The sequence below is a fragment of the Bicyclus anynana genome, chromosome 8 (genome assembly GCF_947172395.1).
Source record: "Bicyclus anynana chromosome 8, ilBicAnyn1.1, whole genome shotgun sequence".
Lineage (NCBI taxonomy): Eukaryota > Metazoa > Arthropoda > Insecta > Lepidoptera > Nymphalidae > Bicyclus > Bicyclus anynana.
This window is the reverse complement of record NC_069090.1, coordinates 8,611,035-8,631,098: the sequence shown is the minus strand read 5'-3', so window position 1 is coordinate 8,631,098 and position 20,064 is coordinate 8,611,035. Positions and strand designations below refer to the sequence as shown.

The following is a 20,064-nucleotide window of genomic DNA, read 5'->3' as shown; positions in this document are numbered from 1 at the left end:
TTATTATTCCTTGTTTCCGTATTGACGCACGAATGCTCGCTTTGTAACATGTTATATTACCCCCGTAGCAATCAGTAACCTTAAGACCTCATTCGCACGAGAGTTAAAAAATCGACGCGTTATAACCCAGCGCTGGCGGGTGTAGCGCATAGTATGAAGTTGAATAAAGGTCTATTTCCAACGCCCAAAATTGAAAATGGAACACTGCTCGATTAGTAAGAGTCGTGTTTTAAAACGCTGTCGTGTGATCATATTATACAAGTACTTGGCAATACATTTCTTGAATATTAACGTTTTTTTAACGTACGCTAAAAACCTCTCGTACGAATGAGGGCTTATATATTAAGTATGTATGTGGAAGTTAGCGCGTTGAAGTTTGAATAATACACACATTAACACCCAGGGAACTGTCAGCCTCTTAGCTTTAGTCTTAAGTCTTTAAGCTGCTCCGAAGCTGCGTACACGGATACGGGTATCTTAGACGTTGGTTTGCAGTAAAAGCTGTACTTAATACACATTAGGATATCTATTAAGTGCAGAATGTTTGGTTGAAGCTTACGGTTCGTTTCATGTAAGATGGTGCGGGTGACAGTTCGTTTTACTCTTGAAAGTTTGTCGATATTTACGATAATAGTACGTAGGTATTATGAACAGGCGACTGTCGCCATACCAATGCGATCTGAAAAACACTTTAGTTGTTAAACGAGTAAGTATAAACCCTTCCGAGATTGAGAACAAGAATAGTTAACATAGTTAACAAATCGTATGCAAAAGTTTTCAAATAAAACGAAGATTCCAGAACAAGATAATCGGGAATATTGTAATCTGGTACATCAGTAAATACATGACAAAGTCATTTTAGTGGAGGCCTTTTTAACATTTATGCCGCCACATACTCTTAATTACGAAAATTTTAACAATAATTGTGATAATTGTCAATTGAATTTGTGAATAATTTCGACGGTTTTCCTTAATAATAAATCTATTTCGTAACAAGTGGGAGTAAACATAAATAAGTAGGTAGGTAAATCAGTGCAAAAATATGATACGTTTACTTGTAGTACGTCATCAACCCATATTCGGCTCACTGCTGAGCTCGAGTCTCCTCTCAGAATGAGAGGGGTTAGGCCGATAGTCCACCACGCTGGCCCAATGCGGATTGGCAGACTTCACACACGCAGAGAATTAAGGCAATTCTCTGGTATGCAGGTTTCCTCACGATGTTTTCCTTCACCGATTGAGACACGTGATATTTAATTTCTTAAAATGCACACAACTGAAAAGTTGGAGATGCATGCCCCGGACCGGATTCGAACCCACACCCTCCGGAATCGGAGGCAGAGGTCATATCCACTGGGCTATCACGGCTTTTTACTTGTAGTAAACGAGTATAATCATACTCGTTAACTACAAGTGCAAACGTAATCAAAAGAAGCGTACGAAAATCATATACTAGCCAACGCCCGTTCCTGTTCCCGTGAGTATAAGATTTTTCAAAATCGGTTCAATAAGTCCAGAGTCCTACAACACCACAAACTTTACCTCTATAAAATATTAGTATATAATTAAATCAAATCAAATCAAAAATCATTTATTTCAAGTAGGCTCAGTTTATAAGCACTTTTGACACGTCAGTTGACTATTTGTAAAGATTCTACCACCGGTTCGGAAGGCAGGTTCTGCTGAGAAGATACCGGCAAGAAACTCAACAGTTGCTCTTTTGAAAAAGTCATACAGTATTATAATTTACAATTGATAACAATTACTGTTTACATTTCTTATAGTTTTACTTCCTGTGTGAAGGTGGAAGCTGATCCAACGGCCTCCAAGCATCTTTAATTATTCAATAAAAAATATATAATCAATTAATTAATTGGGTATCACTTTAATTGCAATTGCTACGGTTCTAACAGATCGCGGGTATGGTAATGAATAGGTAAAAAGTCATTGCTCTCTGAGTGCCAAGAGTGCAATGACTCTAGTATTAAACTTTATTCGATTTAAATAATATAATCGTATTTACCTAATTGGTTTTTAGACCGAGGGAACTCTTAGCCTGAAATCCAAATTAGATGAAATCACTGATGTTTGAAGGTAACTACCTACAAAATGTCATTTACCTACTGTGTGATATCCACCAGTAAGCACCGAATGACATTTTTACAAATAATCTCAATTTCGTATATCATGTATGTCAACTAGCATACGTCAAAGATAGTGAATAAGCCTGCAAAGTCCTAATGTTGATTTTATTTAACCGACATCCTTCAAACATAAGGGTACCTACACATGCTCTAAAATAGCATGCTAAAAACGTGCTATTAAGTATGCTCTATACGAGCATGCTTATCATCAGTTTACATTTGCTAGCAATAGCATGTTATTTTTAAGCAAGCTCAAAGCAAACATTTTAATAACACATGCTAATTTGTATCTATTGCTCTCTCTCTATAGTATCGTGTTAGACAAGGAGAGATAAAGGTGAAGAGAATACAGAATACAGAATAGCAATGCTGATCGACTAGCATACTCATCAATAAGCAAACCTGTTCAGACGCGCTACAAGCACGCCCCCTTCCACCCGCGCAGCAAGTAGCATACTCATAAATCGCACGACTGTTGATTCTTGAGCAAGCTCGAAATAAGCGTGCTCATTATTAGCAATGTTGCTATACACATGCTAATAAGTAGCAACTGCTCAATAGTAGCATGCATTCGTGCTTGAAATGAGCATGTGTAACAGTAGCTTTAAACACATCGATACTGCTTAGCCGCTCAGAAATATTCTTGGTAGTAAAGAGGTCTCATATAAGCCCAGTTTATCATCACAAAGACTTAGAGACCATTGTTTAGAATTTTTATGTATATTGTTTACTCTTGGCACCTCGCCATAGTGTCTACATTGACTAGATCGTTAAGTTTGGTTTTGACGGTAGGCGGTACCTACTCGTATAATTTTATGCCCACAAAGGGTATCCGAGGTTTCCGTCCCTTAAATCAGGCTTGAAACACCCCTATAAATCCTTGATGATATCAGAGATGTATGAATACAAGATAAGAAGATTTATTCCGTCTTCAGGCTTATGTTAAAAATTCAATAACTCGGAACATTTCACGCGAGTATAAAAGGCAACAATACAGTCTGTTACGGCCACTTTTCATGTAACAGATAAATTGATATGTAAGTAAATTGAATACCTATTACGGCGTTTTAGATGTCAATTTTTGTAGTCCATTTATGACAAAAATTTGGAAAGTAGTTAATTTTTGGTAGTTAAGAGAATAATTCTTCTGAAAAAAGTGAGATAAGTGCTCCATGATTATAAAAGAAATTACAAAATATTATTTGCACATCCAAAGAGCGATAAACCTAACAATAAAAATAGTGTGTAAGTGGAAATAGTAGTCTGAAACGGATATGACTTCGCTTGATCTCGTGTGGGCTTGTGCCGACGCCAGGTGGCGCGACTTGTTTCCGTAAATAGTAGGGAGCTAGAGAGGGGTAGCGATCGGTTGGTGGGAACAACTTGCGATATAAGGCGCTCGTCGTACGGTCGGCTTCAGTATGCTCGTGACGTTCGAGCCGTCCAAATTTCTTGTTGAGTAATTTTTTATGGGTAACTTGGGATAAGCGGGGTGAGTGACTTAAAAAGGGGAAAAGGGAAGTGTTAGTTAACTGTTAGGGCGTCCTTAACCCTACATACAACGATCTCAAGTTCGTGACTCCCCTCAAGGTCATTCTCTGCCATTCTAGGTTCTTATTTTGGTTACAGTTTCATTTGTTAATTAAGTTGTCCTACCAAATGTTGTAAATTATAACCTTTGTTCGATATTGGTTTTCTTATTTTTGTAATACATTTCTGAGTCTACTGAAAATGCATTTACAGTAAAATTTATCTAGTTTTACTATAAATCTATATTTAATTTATTAACTATAGATTTATAGTAAAACTAGATAAATTTTAACTAGCGGTTTTACCCACGTGGTTCTCATTCCCGTAAGAAAACGAGGATAATATATGGCCTATAGCCTTCCTTGATAAATGAGCTATCATCTAACACTGAAAGATTTTTTAAATCCGACTAGTAGTTTCTGAGATTAGCGCGTTCAATCAATTAAACAAATAAACTCTTCAGCTTTAAAGATTAGTATAGATATATAGGTAAGTCAAGTTTGTAAGGTTGTAGGCATGTAGAGGTTATAATATCTGAATATCAATCGATTTTGAAAATAATTTTACCAATCGAAAGCCACAGTATTTGTGAGTATCACAAGCTCTATTATTTATTTATTTATTTATTTATTTATTTATTTATTTATTTATTTATTTATTTATTTATTTATTTATTTATTTATTTATTTATTTATTTATTTATTTATTTATTTATTTATTTATTATACCCGTATTCCCAGGAAAACATGAGCTATGTGCAGGTGAAATCTCAGGGCGTCTTTTAGTAATTAATAAATCAAGAAACAACAACAAGATAGCTGTTATGAGCTGAGATAATGTATTATTTTAACATAATAGAGCACAATTTATATTCACTGAATAAGAATTTAATAATATTATGAGAAGGTTAAAAGTCACTCAGCGGGCGATGGAGCGAGCTATGCTTGGTGTACCTCTGCGTGATCCGCAAACGAACCAAAGTCACTGACATAGCTCAGCGAGTCGCGGAGGTGAAGTGGCAATGGGCAGGCCACATAGTTCGAAGAGCCGATGGACTTTGGGTTACCCAAGGTGGTGGAATGGCGACCCTACACCGGAAAGCGCAGTGTTGGTCAACCCCCCACTAGGTGGACCGAGGATATCAGGCGGATTGCAGGAAGCCGCTGGATTCTGGCGGCTCGAGACCGTTGTGCTTGGAAGCCCAACGGTGATGATGATGATGATGATGATAAATAAGAATTTATAAATAAGTTACTTATATATAAGCTAGCCCTTCTTGTGTATATTCTAAAAACTAGCCCCCCGCTTTTTCATTCCGTTTCCGTAGATGAGAAAAGCCAATGTCACAAATAACGTGAATTTCCGTTAGTAAAATAGTTAATAAAATCAGGTCAGCACATCCAGGGATTACCCCATACAACCTCACAAACTTTACTTCCTAATAATATAATAGATAATTGAATAACATTGGATAAAAAATAAATTGCTTGACGTCAGCCCAAGTGTCGGCCATTCTAGTCATTAAAATGTCATGAACATTGTCCACTTCGTCCCATCTCGAGTTGATAATAACAGAAGGGTTTACGATCGGGACATATGTGCCAGATGCTTTATGAGTCGTTATGTGAAGGAAAGTGATATTGGTATGGATGACCCTACAGGAGCGTGAAAATAATACTTTCTCGTAAATACAAAATATTTAACGTAAAATCTATGCCATCAAAAACAAAACTTATACTATTAATAATGAATATAATATAATATGTTATGTATAGCTATAAATAATATTAGTCTGAGACGATTATGACGTAACTCGATCTCGTATTGGCTCGTGTCGACGCCAGATGGCGCGACTTGTTTCCGTAAAGAGTAGGGAGTTAGAGAGGGGTAGCAAGGGCGCCCATCGTACGTACATCAGTATGCTAGTGGCGTAAAAAAAAATATTATACGTTATGTAGGAAGTAGGTATACCTACATTAATTAAGTTGAAAGTAAGCACCTTTTATCGAACTGCAAAATATTATCCAAATAACGTTTGTGGTTAGATAAATGTATTTAAATATTAATAAATAAAATGAAATATACACATAATAATATCGGAATTTAAGTATGTACTAGGTCCGAGAAAGCAAGTTGGTACTACACCAACTTGCTTTCTCGTTCAGAGAAATAGCAAAGCGATTAATCGACGCCTCCCGTGACCAGAAGGCTGGCCTAGATTTAGGTCAGTATTGCTATTCAAAGTGGCAATACTGCCAGCTTTCAGCTGACCTATTCACTGACTTTGAATTACTTTAGTGGATATACACGAATTTTACCAACTAGCTATTGTTAATGATTCATAAATCACGTGATATAGTATTCACTATTATTTTATTGATAACTGAGGGCCTAGTGGCAGTTCGATACTGTTACTATCGCGTTAACGTAAACACGAATTTCTAAGGAATTGAAACAGCGCCATGTAGTGGCACTACTGTACATCAGTTTCAATTGCATATAAATTCGCGTTTACGTCAACGCGATAGTATCAGTATGAAAATATTGAAAACTCCCATTAGGCACACAGACCATAATAACTAGCCATTGTGTTTGCTGGGCTTTATTACTGAAAAAGCGGTTGTTATCGAATTGATTTTAATTATATCAGGTGGCTAACAGACTAAAGTTCATAATAGGCCAGCTGGGAACTTTATTGGTCAAAATTGATTCTGAACTATGACGCCTAAGTTTTTAGATTTTTACGTGTATAAATAATTAACTATCCGATTCTCGCGGTATCATCCGCGTAGTTCCTAATTTCGTGTGAATACGGCGATGTTGTAGAACATGTAGCCTGTGTTACTCCCTGATAATGTAGCTTTCTATTGTTGAAGATTTTTTTTCAAATTGGGATATTTTAGAGTTTATTGGTTACTTACAAAATAAATCTTTCCTCTATGATATTGGTAATTTGTGTCCATTATAAGTTCATATATTGGCCTAACCCCTCTCATTCTGAGAGGAGACTCGAGCTCAGCAGTGAGCCGAATATAGGTTGATAATGATGATGATGACAAGTTCATAGTTTGTATTTTTTGTAAGCTTTTGTGTTAATAAAATCTATTGGTAGGTACTAATATGATAAAGAAATAAAGTTTGTGGTATTTTAGGGGGTAATCTCTGAATATACAAAAACTAATTTTGAAAATTCTTTCACCACTAGAAAGCTACGTTATTAGTAAGTGTCGTATACTTTATTTTATTCCCGTATTCACACGGGAACGGGAACTACGCGGGTGAAACTGCGGGGCGGTTTCATAAATAGTTATAGATACACATCGACTACTTTATTATACAGGATGCTCGGGAGTATTTCCCATAACTTCAAGGTGTTGACGAGTCCACTTATAGGAGCCGAACTGCATAAATAATATTTTTTAACTTCAAAATAAAATCTTTTTATATTTTAATTTGATTTATGTACTTTGTACGAATACAAAGCAATTCAAATAATTCCGACTGTCCATGTAACACAATTTAAACACATTTAAAATACGTAAATCTTGGCTCATCATAATCATCATAATTATAAGGATGCGTATAAGGAACAGATTTTAAGATCTATTTACAAAACAGATCTACCCCGAAAATATTAATTTTAGGACATACGTACCTTGAGCATTTTTAATTAATTTTAAATATAACCCTAGAGTTATGGAGAATACTCCCTAGCAACCTGTACAGTTAATATAAATACATGATGGTAAAATATCTACAATGATGGTATGCTTCATCTTGAGTAAATCTTCTTGGTCCGTGCTTCTTTCTTCTTTCTTGCCGCAACGGCGTAATTGCCAAATTCTTCAGGTCATGGAGGCGAGAGAGTACACGGCTGGCTGCACATATTCCTTCGCCTACATAACCCGAAGAACTAGGCACTGTTATCCGAAGTCGTGAACTTCATTTCTTGATGCCTCCATTATTCTATTGTGTTAAACCACTGGCATGTCTATCAATAAGTTCAAAGTTTTTATTAAACACAGACAAGAAAAGTCGTATTATAGTGTTAATGATTATGTAAACGACAAAATTGCTTGAAATGAAATGTATTACATGACAGGCTACATATACGCCTATTGTTAAATGGTCATAACCTAAAAAAGGAAAAAACCTGGCTGAGTTGGTTGTGGGCTCTTCTCGGACCAAAGCGCATTTGGAACCCTCGTAATTTTAATTTTAAGTTTTCGACTAATTATTACTACGTTTCGAAAGAGCTTGTAAACTAAGCCTATTTGAAATAAATGAATATTGATTGATTGGTTGTTATAAAGACACAGAAAAACATGGAAATAAAGTTCTAAAATCTATCAGCCTTAATCCAGTAGTTAAATTAAGTAGTTTACTTTAATAACAAGTTTAGTTAAATCACATGTTTGGTTTTCTAATGGGAAAGGTTCCGTCATCAAATTGCCCAGATTGTGACAGGCCAAATGACATATACCTCGTTTTGCTGGCTGTTAGAAACGAGGCAGAGCAATGTGAAGTGCTACAACGATTTCCTGTGCCTACTAAGAGAAGTGGGCGGCTGTAATGGTGCCCTGTCTCATCCTCAATCATAGGCCTGAAGGGCTATTCTGTAACCATCAACCACCACCAACAGCCTACAGTCTGTTTACATGAAATAATTCAGTATTGTTACCAGATGTTATCAATATTCTGACAGCCAGATACACGATGTCAATATACCAACAACTACATTGCATTGACTAGTCTATAAATACAAGCCTCTCGTGACAGTCGGGCTCAGCTAGCATTACAGCGATAGCAATAGGGTACTAAGTAGATACAGTATTCAATTAAGTAAAAGTAATTAATTGAGTGATCAAATTAATGATTAAGTAAATCACTAGTGTGAGCGTGTACATTACAGACGTCAAAATATAATCATCATCATCACCATTATCAGCCGATGGACGTCCTCTGCTGGACATAGGCCTCTTGCATGGATCTCCAACCACAAAGGTCTCGAGCCGCCAGCATCCAGACGGCCCCCACCAAATGTAATGATACGAACATGAACGTTGATGATAAAAAATATTTGCCACTAGTCCTGTCATGCAAAATAAACGGGAAACATTTAATTACCTAAATTACAATATATTTGAATAAAATATTGTGTAGTTATCCGCAATCTATTGACCACGATTCATAAAACTGGCCACGGTCCATAAAACTGAAAATATCGACGTTTCCAGTGAATAAATTACGTGTAATATGTATATCTTTACGTTTGTATGTAGATATTTACTAGATAGTTAATGAACAGTTATAGTTATTCCTATAATTATAGGTTTTCTGGTTCTCAACCTTTGTTAGTTAGTTTTTATTTATATTGTCTGTTTTAGAGTACATAAAACTCTCTGATATCAAGTACTTAGGTAACTTATAAATACCTCTTGGAAAGCCGACATAACTTGATAACCTAGATGGTTACCATTTTATCACGTCTTTTAATTCATCAGTAAATATTCAGATTGACAATTAGCTACATAATACTATCTTAGAGCTTAGATAGCTCTAAGCTAGTAGTATTATTAGAGTTAACAAAAAGAAAACCCATGTTGAACAAAGGTTCACAATATTTTTCAGGACAACTTAATTAACAAACGAAATGTACTTAATTAAAATAGAACTCTTGAATGTCAGAGAATACCTTGAGCAGTCCCAGAGGCTTGTGACTCCGGGTGCAGGTTTAAGGGATCCCTTTCGACTAGCTAACAATCACCTTCACTATTCAAGTTATTCCCCCAGCCTATCCCAAGTAATCCATAAAGGATTACACAACATGAGATGTGAACGGATCGAACGCCATGAGAGAACTAAATACAACCCTACGGCGAGCGTCTTATCACCAGTCGCTCCCTCCCGGACGCTCCCACTTTCTAACTCCCACTCTTTACGGCAACAAGTCGCGCCACCTAGCGTCGGCACACGCCAACACAAGATCGAGCGACGTCATATGCAATTCAGACTGCTCTTTTTCTACAATATAATGAACTAAATATGTTTTGCACATTCTCGATTTATAAATAAACTCTACGTAAATTTCTTAAGTTTCTCAGCTTAAAGGCCAGATTCGTGATACCTAAAACACACCACTACAGATTGCGTTAAACACAGGGGCGTAGCTACCGCGGGGCGGGGCCTTCGGGCTACATTGACCCCTTACTTGTATTTGTAAAAAGTAATCTACAATGTTACTTAATATGGGGTGGTGCTTCCCGGAAAAAAAAAACAAAAAAACTACAAAAATGACAAAAGTTATAAAATGATGAAATATACTGGTGAAAGAGTTAGGGTAGAGTAAATAAAAAACTAAAGAGATTTTTTGTATAATTAATTTGTTTAATTTTATAATTTATTAGTATAGATTATTATTTTCATTGTAATTATTTAACAATTTAATCAATAGGACACTTGACGTAAATGTAATTTGTAGTTTTAAGTGTAGGTAGTTTAATTTTTAAGTATAACCGGACAACAAATAACAATGCTGTATTATATACCTTTAAAAGATGGCTTCGTTTATCTCTAGAACTTTTTAAGTTTACCTATGCATAGATTATTATTATTATTAATGTTTCTTGTTGTCATTGTTGATTTATCAATTAATAAATAAATAAATACAGGGCCTCTTTAATGCACGCTACGCCACTGGTTAAACACATCTAAATATAAGAAACACAATACAAGTTGGCAGCGTGCCATGTTGGATAACCGGACAGGAATAACAGCCCAGTGGGTATATTTAGTGTGGTCTTTACAACCGCTTATTTTGTCTAACTTAATTTATGTTTCGGAGTGGCGTGTCCTGCCAAAGGATTTCGGTTTGTTGCAAGTTTTCCATTTATTTCCGTGACCTAATGAACATGGCTAGCCAACTTTTAAAAGTAAATTTGACCCACAATGATATTCTAGTATTTGATAATCTGTAATTTGTATACGTTGAGCCGTGATAGCCCAGTGGATATAACCTCTGCCTCCAATACTGGAGGGTGTGGGTTTGAATCCGGTCCAGGGCATGCATCTCCAACTTTTCAGTTAAGTGCATTTTAAGAAATTAAATATCACGTGTCTCAAACGGTGAAGGAAAAACATCGGGAGGAAACCTGTATACCAGAGAATTTTCTCATTTCTCTACGTGTGTGAAGTCTGCCAATTCGCATTGGGCCAGCGTGGTGGACTATTGGCCTAACCCCTTTCATTCTGAGAGGAGACTCGAGCTCAGCAGTGAGCCGAATATAGGTTGAAAATGATGATAATTATGATGATGAAAGTGTCATTGGAATCAATTACTTTTGATAGATTAGATGATAGAAAGAATGAAAGGTTATGTACTTTTTTCGCTTACAGCGGTGGGAAAAAAAACTACAGACCTTAAAGACAATTTTTATTACTTCTACTTACTGAAATCATCAGAAAACATGAAAGATTCAGGAGATTCTGGAACAGAAATATAAGGGTTTTATTTTGTAACTTTCAGTCTCCCATTCCTTTGCGTTACGCTTAAAACGTCAAATTTTCGAAATGCACATCTTTTAGCTATCAACTCACCTATGTTTGAGTTAAAAGCTAATTAGCAAACCTGAGCTCAGTCGTCGTCCTGTCATCACGCCGTTGACAACGCCAATATTTTTTGTGTGCCAGTTGTAAGTAACCTATCTATCTATTTTTTCTTCTAACATCATTGCTTACAATTACAATGCAGCGCCAACAAATTAAAGTTTCTAATAAAGAGCTCTTATAAGTAAAGAGTTTCATCTGAGAATATTGTTTTCCATTCCAAACACACAAATGGGATTGAACGCTTTAGTAGGAATGATCACCCGTGGAATTTCGCTTTCGATTTCAATTCAGCGACCCTTGGTTTATAGGTTCAACTAGATGAGATAGCTCGGATAAGAGATTTGCGTAAATAATTTGACCTTTACGTCTGAACGCCGGGGGCATGACTTCTCGACACTCTAAATGATTTGACAACAGTATTAAATTCTGTTTACTTAGAAACTTTAGCACTCGTTATCTACCAACCGGATTGTACAAATTTATACAGGAGATTTTTTTTAATTTGACCCAAGTATTTACATGTTATTTTGGGCAGGCGATGAAACTGACTAGTTATTCGATAAATAATAGTACGAATAGATAAATAATGTTCGAAGGCATAGTTCATGTCCACTGGGCTATCACGCCTCAAAAAAGTTTTCTATGCTACCTTCTTGTTCTTCCTTCTGGGCCGTTTTCGCACTTGGCCATGTGATTAGCCGTTGTACGTGAATCCTTCGGTGTAGATCTCCTCTGGATTCACTCCATCCAGTCGAGCTCGCTCCAGAAGCTTAGCAGGGCGCCCATGCTTTGTTATTACTGCTTAATTTCACTGCATGAAATACTATCTTAAAAGTAGCTCTGATATTTCAAATAGCGTTTATAGTTCCTTGGTTTACTTTATCCATTGTTTTACAAATCATCTAACTTTAGGGCATAGAGAGTATAACAGGAAATAGTTAGACTTAACTACGGCATAATTAAAATTCCACACAATAAATTCAATGAGGAATCTGCGTGAAACCATTTTATATTATCCTGTTTACCCCTCCTTTGTACCCATTATAGTTAATAGTCTTTAATGACGCAGGCAAGTCGAGCGAGGCTAAAGGTCGATTAAAAACGCCGGAGGTACACTATTTTTCTTCCATTTGCTTTAGATTACTTCATTATTTAAAAGAGACACTGAAAATCACTTTTCTGGATTTGTCTTTTGTATAAAAGTTACATATTTTTTGTTTGAAAAGTGCAGTGCAACTGTCTTGATTAAATTTTTGATAAGGAAAACAGAATTGTTGTCTACTGTACTTGGAATCAATATCATCATCATTATCAACCCAATATTCGGCTCACTGCTGAGCTAGAGTCTCCTCTCAGAATGAGAGGAGACTCATTCTGAGAGGAGACTCTAGAGAGACTTTACACACGTAGAACACTGAGATAATTCTCAGGTTACCCTACGATGTTTTTCTGTCACCGATTGTGAAACGTGATATTTTTTTTTTCAAATGCATACATAACTGAAAAGTCGTAGGTGCATGCCCCGGTCTGGATACTAATCTACACCCTCGGAATATAATTTAATCATTAATGGTTCGATTTGCGGCAACTCCCTTTGTCCAGTGAAGTCAGAGGGCAATAGAAGAAACAGTCATTATCAGATTACAAGAGGCGACATTGACGCTACCCATAACGCTTTTTCTGAGAAGGTTAGCGGGCTTAAAGTGATAATGATTGGACCTCAACTTTGAAGGACACTTGTGATAAGGTGTAGAGCGTTATTATGTCGCCATGTTTTTACCCGACTGCGACAAGGGTTATGTTTTTCGAGCGTATCTTGTATGTATGTAATATCCTCTATTAGGTACCTCATATCTTCCAAACGGTTGAACGGATTTACGTAACTAAGATATCGTTAGATTCGTTTTATTAACCTAAGTGAACTTAGATAGGTGAAGTTAAAAAAACCTGACTGTGAGACGCTACAGACTTAAGGTGATTTTTTTTTAAATATTGCGATATGGGTATCAAATTCAAGGGCTTATCAAAATAATTTCTAAATGGTATATCATGGTCATATTAATAAAACCTACAATTAAGAAAACGTTATATAACAATCGCTATAGAAAATACGCGAGGCGGATGTCTAGGTGCGAGCATGATAGGCAGTCGGGTTTTATTATTTTTTTAATTATTTATTTGTTATATCTAGACACTGGTCTTGAATTCGTCTCTATCAATTGTAGTAAAAGACAGACAGTAAAGACGAATATGTGACTCATATTTGGAAGTTGTAAAAAACATCTATGTATAGAGAATAACGCAAAAGTCTTGACGCCTCTGTAAATTGGAAACAATCCATACCTATCTACGTAAGCTATAGTGTTTTACGCATGAATTTCTTATGAATACCTAACGAGTTGATCTCACACGGTAATGACTACACAGTATTCCTATCTAAGAAAACGATTAAGGCTTACATAGCTTACGTTAAATCCACGTTGTAGTAATTGCTTTCTACGCTACATAAATTAAAATGAATTGTTCATTCCCTATCTAGTATCTACTTCACACCCACATGCTCAAATACTTAGCTTGGATATTTATTTTTTACACAGAAATATGAAAGGAATCTATTTCTAACACAGATGAGTGAGATTCCATTTTGAAAGCCTTCGTGGCGCAGTGGTATGATCCAGACGGAGGTCTAGGGTTCGATCCCCGGCTGGGCAGATTGAGGATTTCTTAATTGTTCCAGGTCTGGCTGGTGGGAGGCTTTGGCCGTAGCTAGTTACCACCCTACCGACAAAGACGTACCGCCAAGCGATTTAACGGCCCGGTACGATGTCGTGCAGAAACCGAAAGGAGTGTGGATTTCATCCTATTCCTAACAAGTTAGCCCGCTTCCATCTTACCATCAGGTGAGATTGTAGATATGGGCTAACCTGTAGAGAATAAAAAAATCATAACATTCCTATAAAATATACCTACCTATAGGGACGTTAATAAAAACTCTCGAGTTTTACTCCACAATATAGAAATTCTACTGATTCAATCTATAATCCGGTATTTTTTCTTTTGTTCAGATAGTCGTTTCAACCATTGAAAGTGAAAAGTTTCCGATAGTCGTTTCAGTCAAATACAACGCCTTGAGAACCTTTGGCTTCACTGTTAGATCAAGGTCCGAATGTAAAAGGTAGAAGCTGGAGCAAGGAGCCCCAAGCCTCGCAACGGGAAGGCCGATTTTTTTTGATACATTAGATCGATGATTTTAATAATGTTTTTACAAGTACCTATATCTTTTTCTAACGTTATCAACCCATATTCGGCTCACTGCTAAGCTCGAGTCTCTTCTCAAAATGAGAGGGGTTTGGCCAATAGTCTACCATGCTAGCCCAATGCGGATTATCAGACTTCACTTCAGAGAATTTCTGCATAACAGAGAAAAATTCTCTGTTACGCAGGTTTCCTCCTGAATTTTAATTTTATTATGAAACGTGTTTGTGATGATTTCGACCATGTAATGCAGTAGGAAATCATAAGAAAATTCAATAATACGCACCAGTGAGAACAAAACAGACTAAACTATCAATAGTGTTACATAAATCTCGATGGACGGCTACCTACCGGTCCTACGATGAAAGCTCAAGATATTGCACGGTATATTGAACATGGAATTGTGCATCCGATCGGAACAGCGTTCATAAGTTATTACTTTACTGAATATAATCTTAAGGATAATAAAAGAGAAAAAGAAAAATAGCTGTCACCTACCACAAGAAATATCTTCTGTGAAATCATTGTATTTGTCTGAAATGCCTCAGTGCTTGAAGACAAAAGTCTTCGAACAGTGCGTGCCAGTGATGACCTATGGTTCCGAGACTTGGTCGCGCTAACTATGGGCCTCACAAGAAGGCTCAGAGTCACACAGTGGGCGATGGAACGAGCTATGTTAGGAGTATCTTTGCGTGATCGAATCAAAAATGAGGAGATCCATAGAAGAACCAAAATCATCGACATAACTTAACGAGTTGCGAAGCTGAAGTGACAATGAGCGGGGCACATTGTTCAAAGAGCCGATGGACGTTGGGGTCCTAAAATGCTGGAATGTCGACCCCTAGAAAGCGCAGTGTTGGTCGACCCCCCACCAGATGGACTGACGACATCAAGCGAGTCGCAGGGATTCGCTGGATGTAGGTGGCTCAGTATCGTGATGTTTGGAAGTCGTTACAAAAGGCATATGTCCTGCAGTGCACGTCTATTGGCTGATATGATGATGATGATGATGATGAAATCATTTTACAATCGCTCAATGAAAGACCTCTACGAGTACAATTACATTGTGCAATATTTTTATTCTATGGCGTAGGTGTCAAGCTTTATTTGGCTGCATAACAGTTTTCGGTAATTGGTTATATAACAGTTATCGTGACATGTTAAGTAGGCTCATTTTTCAAACCTAGGATTACGAGGTATTTTTTGTTATTGTTATAATTTCATATTTGCACGAAACTTTTTTATATAATGTAGGTTTATTATTCAAACTTCATTCCTGAAGGAGGTCCACACAATTATTTTTTATTTTAGTTACCACCCCTGATATTTTTTAAATTTATAATTATAATAGCAGACGCTCGCTACTTTGTACGCGTGGAATTCAGTTTTCACAAATCCCGCGGGAACCATGGATTTTTCCGGGATGGAAGTAGCCTTTTTGTTAATCCAGAGTAAAATTTCTATTCCAAATTTCAACCAAATCGGTTCCTTACCGGCAGCGTAAAGGTGGAACAATATATCGCCTTTATAATATTAATGTGATTTACACAGTTAAGATCATACAGAGTGAGTCCTTACAAGTAGCGTGGTAAAGGCGGTGAAACCCATAAATAAACAAACGTCACGCGTCTGCTTGACATCCGCATATACAAACTTTTTTCAAAACTTGTATTTCAAAATTTAACACTAACAACATTACGCAAATTAATATAATAAGCAATAATTACCCATAAAATATTTCATCTTATTTTAATAGTGAAAGTTACTGATGCGACGCTTCGTGTCGTACTGACTCGAGAATCTATTAGTTTTTGAATTTTGGAGCGGCTACGACACCGTCGTGTCCCATACGCTCCATCTGCAGATTTGATTAATCTGTGGTGATTTATAAAACCTATAAGATAAGTAGTGTTTTCCTCTCAAGCTTAATAGACTACAAGCCCTTCAACAAAAATTACCTGTGAAATTAACCAATGTGAATAACGCTTATAAGGCTGTTTACACTATATCAGAAAATAATTCTAAGCACTATGCCGTAATTTCTGAGCGGTACAGTAGAATACGCGAGTGAATGGAATTTCTCAGGTACAAGGTCATCACCTTGTACCTGATATGATACATTAATAATTAGTCGCAATTCATCAATTGCGACTAATTATTAATGTACGGCTTTGTTATAGCGTTGAAGATGTTTACAAATAAATGTCGAATATCCTAATGCCGTACTAAAATGGTGGTGCCGGAAGTCAGAACAAATGTTAATTCGACGACAATTGCAAAAGCAAAATAGGTCATTTATTACTGTACGGCATTTGTGCAATTCCTTTTGTACACATATACAGATACTTCACCCGTAAACGCCGTACATATTTCCAGCGCAGGAGTCTAAAGATAAGGGTCGCAAGCCTTACTCTTCACTCGCTTACTCACCTGTACCGTTCAGAAATGACGGCATAGTGCTCAGAGTTATTTTCTGATATAGTAACAGCCTTCTAAGCGTTATTCATGTTGGTTCATTTCACGTGTAATTTTTGTTCAAGGGCTTGTTCATTTCACCTTGTAGTCTATAACACAAGTGTCACTATTTTAAGGTTTATAGAACCTATCAAAAATCCGATTGTTCCGTCACAACTCCCGTCGCTGCAATGTCGCAGTAAATTCAATAAAAGAGCCGGATATCTAAAAACAAACGAAGTGCAAAGCTCGGAGCGGCTCGGAGCCGTGTTTCATAAAACTCGCTAGACGGTGATCTATTGAGAGCGGTGGAAGTTGGAAAATCTCAAGACATTGCACGCTTTATTGGGCACGGCCATCGGATTGGAATGGCATCGTGCACAACTTATGCCTTTAGTATGGAAATTATATTCAAGAACAACTAAAGGACAAAGATATTTTACTGTCATTCCTTTTTCTTTATTGCTGTTTTTCTTACGACGTTATTATCATAATTTATAAAAGGTTGATTATGAGGGTAGCTGATTTACGTCGGTCGCTTTGAGCTCTAAACTCACTATTACACTTCGGATACGTAACGAAAACGGCTACGGCCCGCATTAAAATTAATATTTGAAGAATAAAAATTTTTTTAATCCAGCCAGAATATATTTACTTAATTTTAGTGTCATGATATGATGATAACTAACAGACATACCTTTTTTTCTGATTGTGTAAGTGCCGTAGGCTCCTTCTGGGACCTCAGCGGCGTCACCGGGGGGTTTGGGCGAGCGCAGAAGCATCGCCTGATGGGGCCCGAAGGCAGAAGCAGAGTAGATGGGCGGAACGACTCTCTAAGGACGTCTCCTCTGTGACTCGGACCTCGGCTTAGAGGGCCGTTCGGGAAGAGTGTTTTGGCCTGAGTGTATCAGTCCGGGCACCCCCGAGATCGTGAGTTAAAAGGCCCACGTCTGGGTGACGTCAGATATCGGGGACCTCGACTTCGCCGGCGAAGACTTTGTGTAAGTAGCTTGTGTTTGTGTTGCCTGGGAAGCATTGTCGTTATGTCATCGTCAGGATCGTAAAGGGCGTTTTGTGGGCGTCTAGATCTACAATCAGTGATATCATACCTGTGGTGTGAAGTTAGTGGGTTGCAATGGGCAGTGTGGCGGCGCCGCAGTGCTGCCGTAGTGCTGCTGGTACGATGACGTCAGGATTTTCTTGTGCGCCGCGGCGTGGGCGCGGTACGCGCTTACACTTAGCTTCATCACTTGCTTGCACTTTTAGAACACTTTGCGCGCGAAACACATCTTACTTGTTATTCGATTAAAAAAAAACATTATTTACAATATTTTTTTTTATTTTGTAAGGTTTATTTTAATATTTTGATTATCCTCTTAACGGATATGATTTTTGTATGCTAAGAGTCCAAATTATTATTTTTTTACGCGTGTAATCTCACTGTGCACATTATTTCTATGTTTTTAACTCGAACTCTCGCATCTGAAACAAGACAAACACTAATTATAGTGAGTACAATGAATTCGAACTAATACTGTCTTATAGTGATTACTTATCTATACTAATATTATAAAGAGGTAAAGTTTGTAAGTTTGTAAGTTTGTAACAATTCTTTAAATTGGGGTAATCTTCGGAACTACTGGTCCGATTTTAAAAATTCTTTCACCAGTAGAATGCTACGTTATCGGGAAGTGCTATAGGCTATATTTTATATTTCTATCATATATAACTACTGAGTTATCGCGGGTTTTCTCTTACAGGTCGGACCGAAAAACTTACTTATTCGCATGCGCTGCCTCAACCATTGCGTATAACTGAAATAAATGTATGGAGGCTTTTTGAACCTTTAAAAGTTCTACAAAAAAGTCCGCGACACCATATATCTATCTTTTATATTTTAGCAGATATAGTACCTTTAGTACTTAAATAAATTATTTAAATTTTAAACTAAGGTTTACGTCATTATTTACACAACTAAACTTAAATCCTTATCAAAATAAATTATTTAATAATCACAAGGATATTATAGAGATAAGATTTGCCCTTTACAGTATGTTAATTAGTTATATAGTTTCAGAGATAATACAAAATTTCTGAAAGTCGCAGAAATGCCGCTATATGACGCCCCGCGGTTTCAATTACGTGGTTCCCGTTCCCGTGTGAATATGAGGACCAAACATAGCCTATGACACTCGCAAATAACGTAGCTTACTACTGGTAAAAGAATTTTCTAAATCGGTCCAGTAGATCCAGAGATTACCCCCGACAACCACACTAACTTTACCTCTTTATAGTATTAGCATAGAAGTCGCTTGGGAAATTATAGTCTTTTGGTCATTGCACCACGCACAAAAGGCTGGATCAATTTTGCTGAGGGTAGGGAAGGGGTAGGATAGAGGTAGGGTAGGGATAATTTAGGGAAAGTGTAGGGTAGGTTAGGGTAGGGTACGGATAAGGTAGGAGTAGTGTAGGGTAGGGGCAAGGTCGAGAGGTAGGGGAAGGATATGGAACGTATAAGGTAGGGGAGGAGTAGGATAGGGGTAGGGTAGGGTAAGGTAGGGTAGGGGTAGGATACGGGTAGGGCAGGGTTAGAATAGGGGTAAGGTAGGGGTAGGGAAGGGTTAGGGTTAGCGGTAGGGTAGGGGTAGGGTTGGGGTAGGTTAGGGGTAGGGTAGGGGTAGGGTAGGATAGGGTATGGATAGGTTACGGGTAGGGTTAGGGTAGGGGTAAGGTGGGGGGAGGGTAGGGTTAGCGTTAGCGGTAGGGGTAGGGTAGGGTAGGGATGGGTAGCTTTACGAGCAGGGTAAGGTAGAGGTAGATAAGTTTATATCAATTTTTACGCGGACGAAGTCGCGGGGGTCCGCTAGTATCAAATAAAACATACATACGAGCGTAGAACCTCCTCCTTTTTGGAAGTCGGTTTTTTTAATTTTTTACAATTTAGCCCTTGACTGTAATCTCACCTGATGGTAAGTAATGATGCAATCTAAGATGGAAGCGGGCTAAGTTGTTAGTTAGGAGGAGGATGAAAATCCACACCCCTTTCGGTTTCTACACGACATCGTACCGGAAC

The 20,064-nt window shown here is 37.4% G+C and overlaps 1 protein-coding gene across 2 annotated transcripts in view; it reads right to left on the bottom strand.

Annotated features, from left to right (window-relative positions):
* The window catches only part of LOC112052652 (uncharacterized), a 167,084-nt gene extending 148,656 nt beyond the window's left edge, over positions 1-18,428 (bottom strand). Inside the window, exon 1 of one of the 2 annotated variants that reach the window (XM_052883139.1) lies at positions 18,101-18,428. In XM_052883139.1, the coding sequence (XP_052739099.1) occupies positions 18,101-18,238 (138 nt within the window). In that variant the 5' untranslated portion in view covers positions 18,239-18,428. The remainder of the gene's footprint in view (positions 1-18,100) is intronic. The other variant, XM_052883140.1, reaches the window with a different exon arrangement.
* Between the last annotated feature and the right edge of the window lie 1,636 nt (positions 18,429-20,064).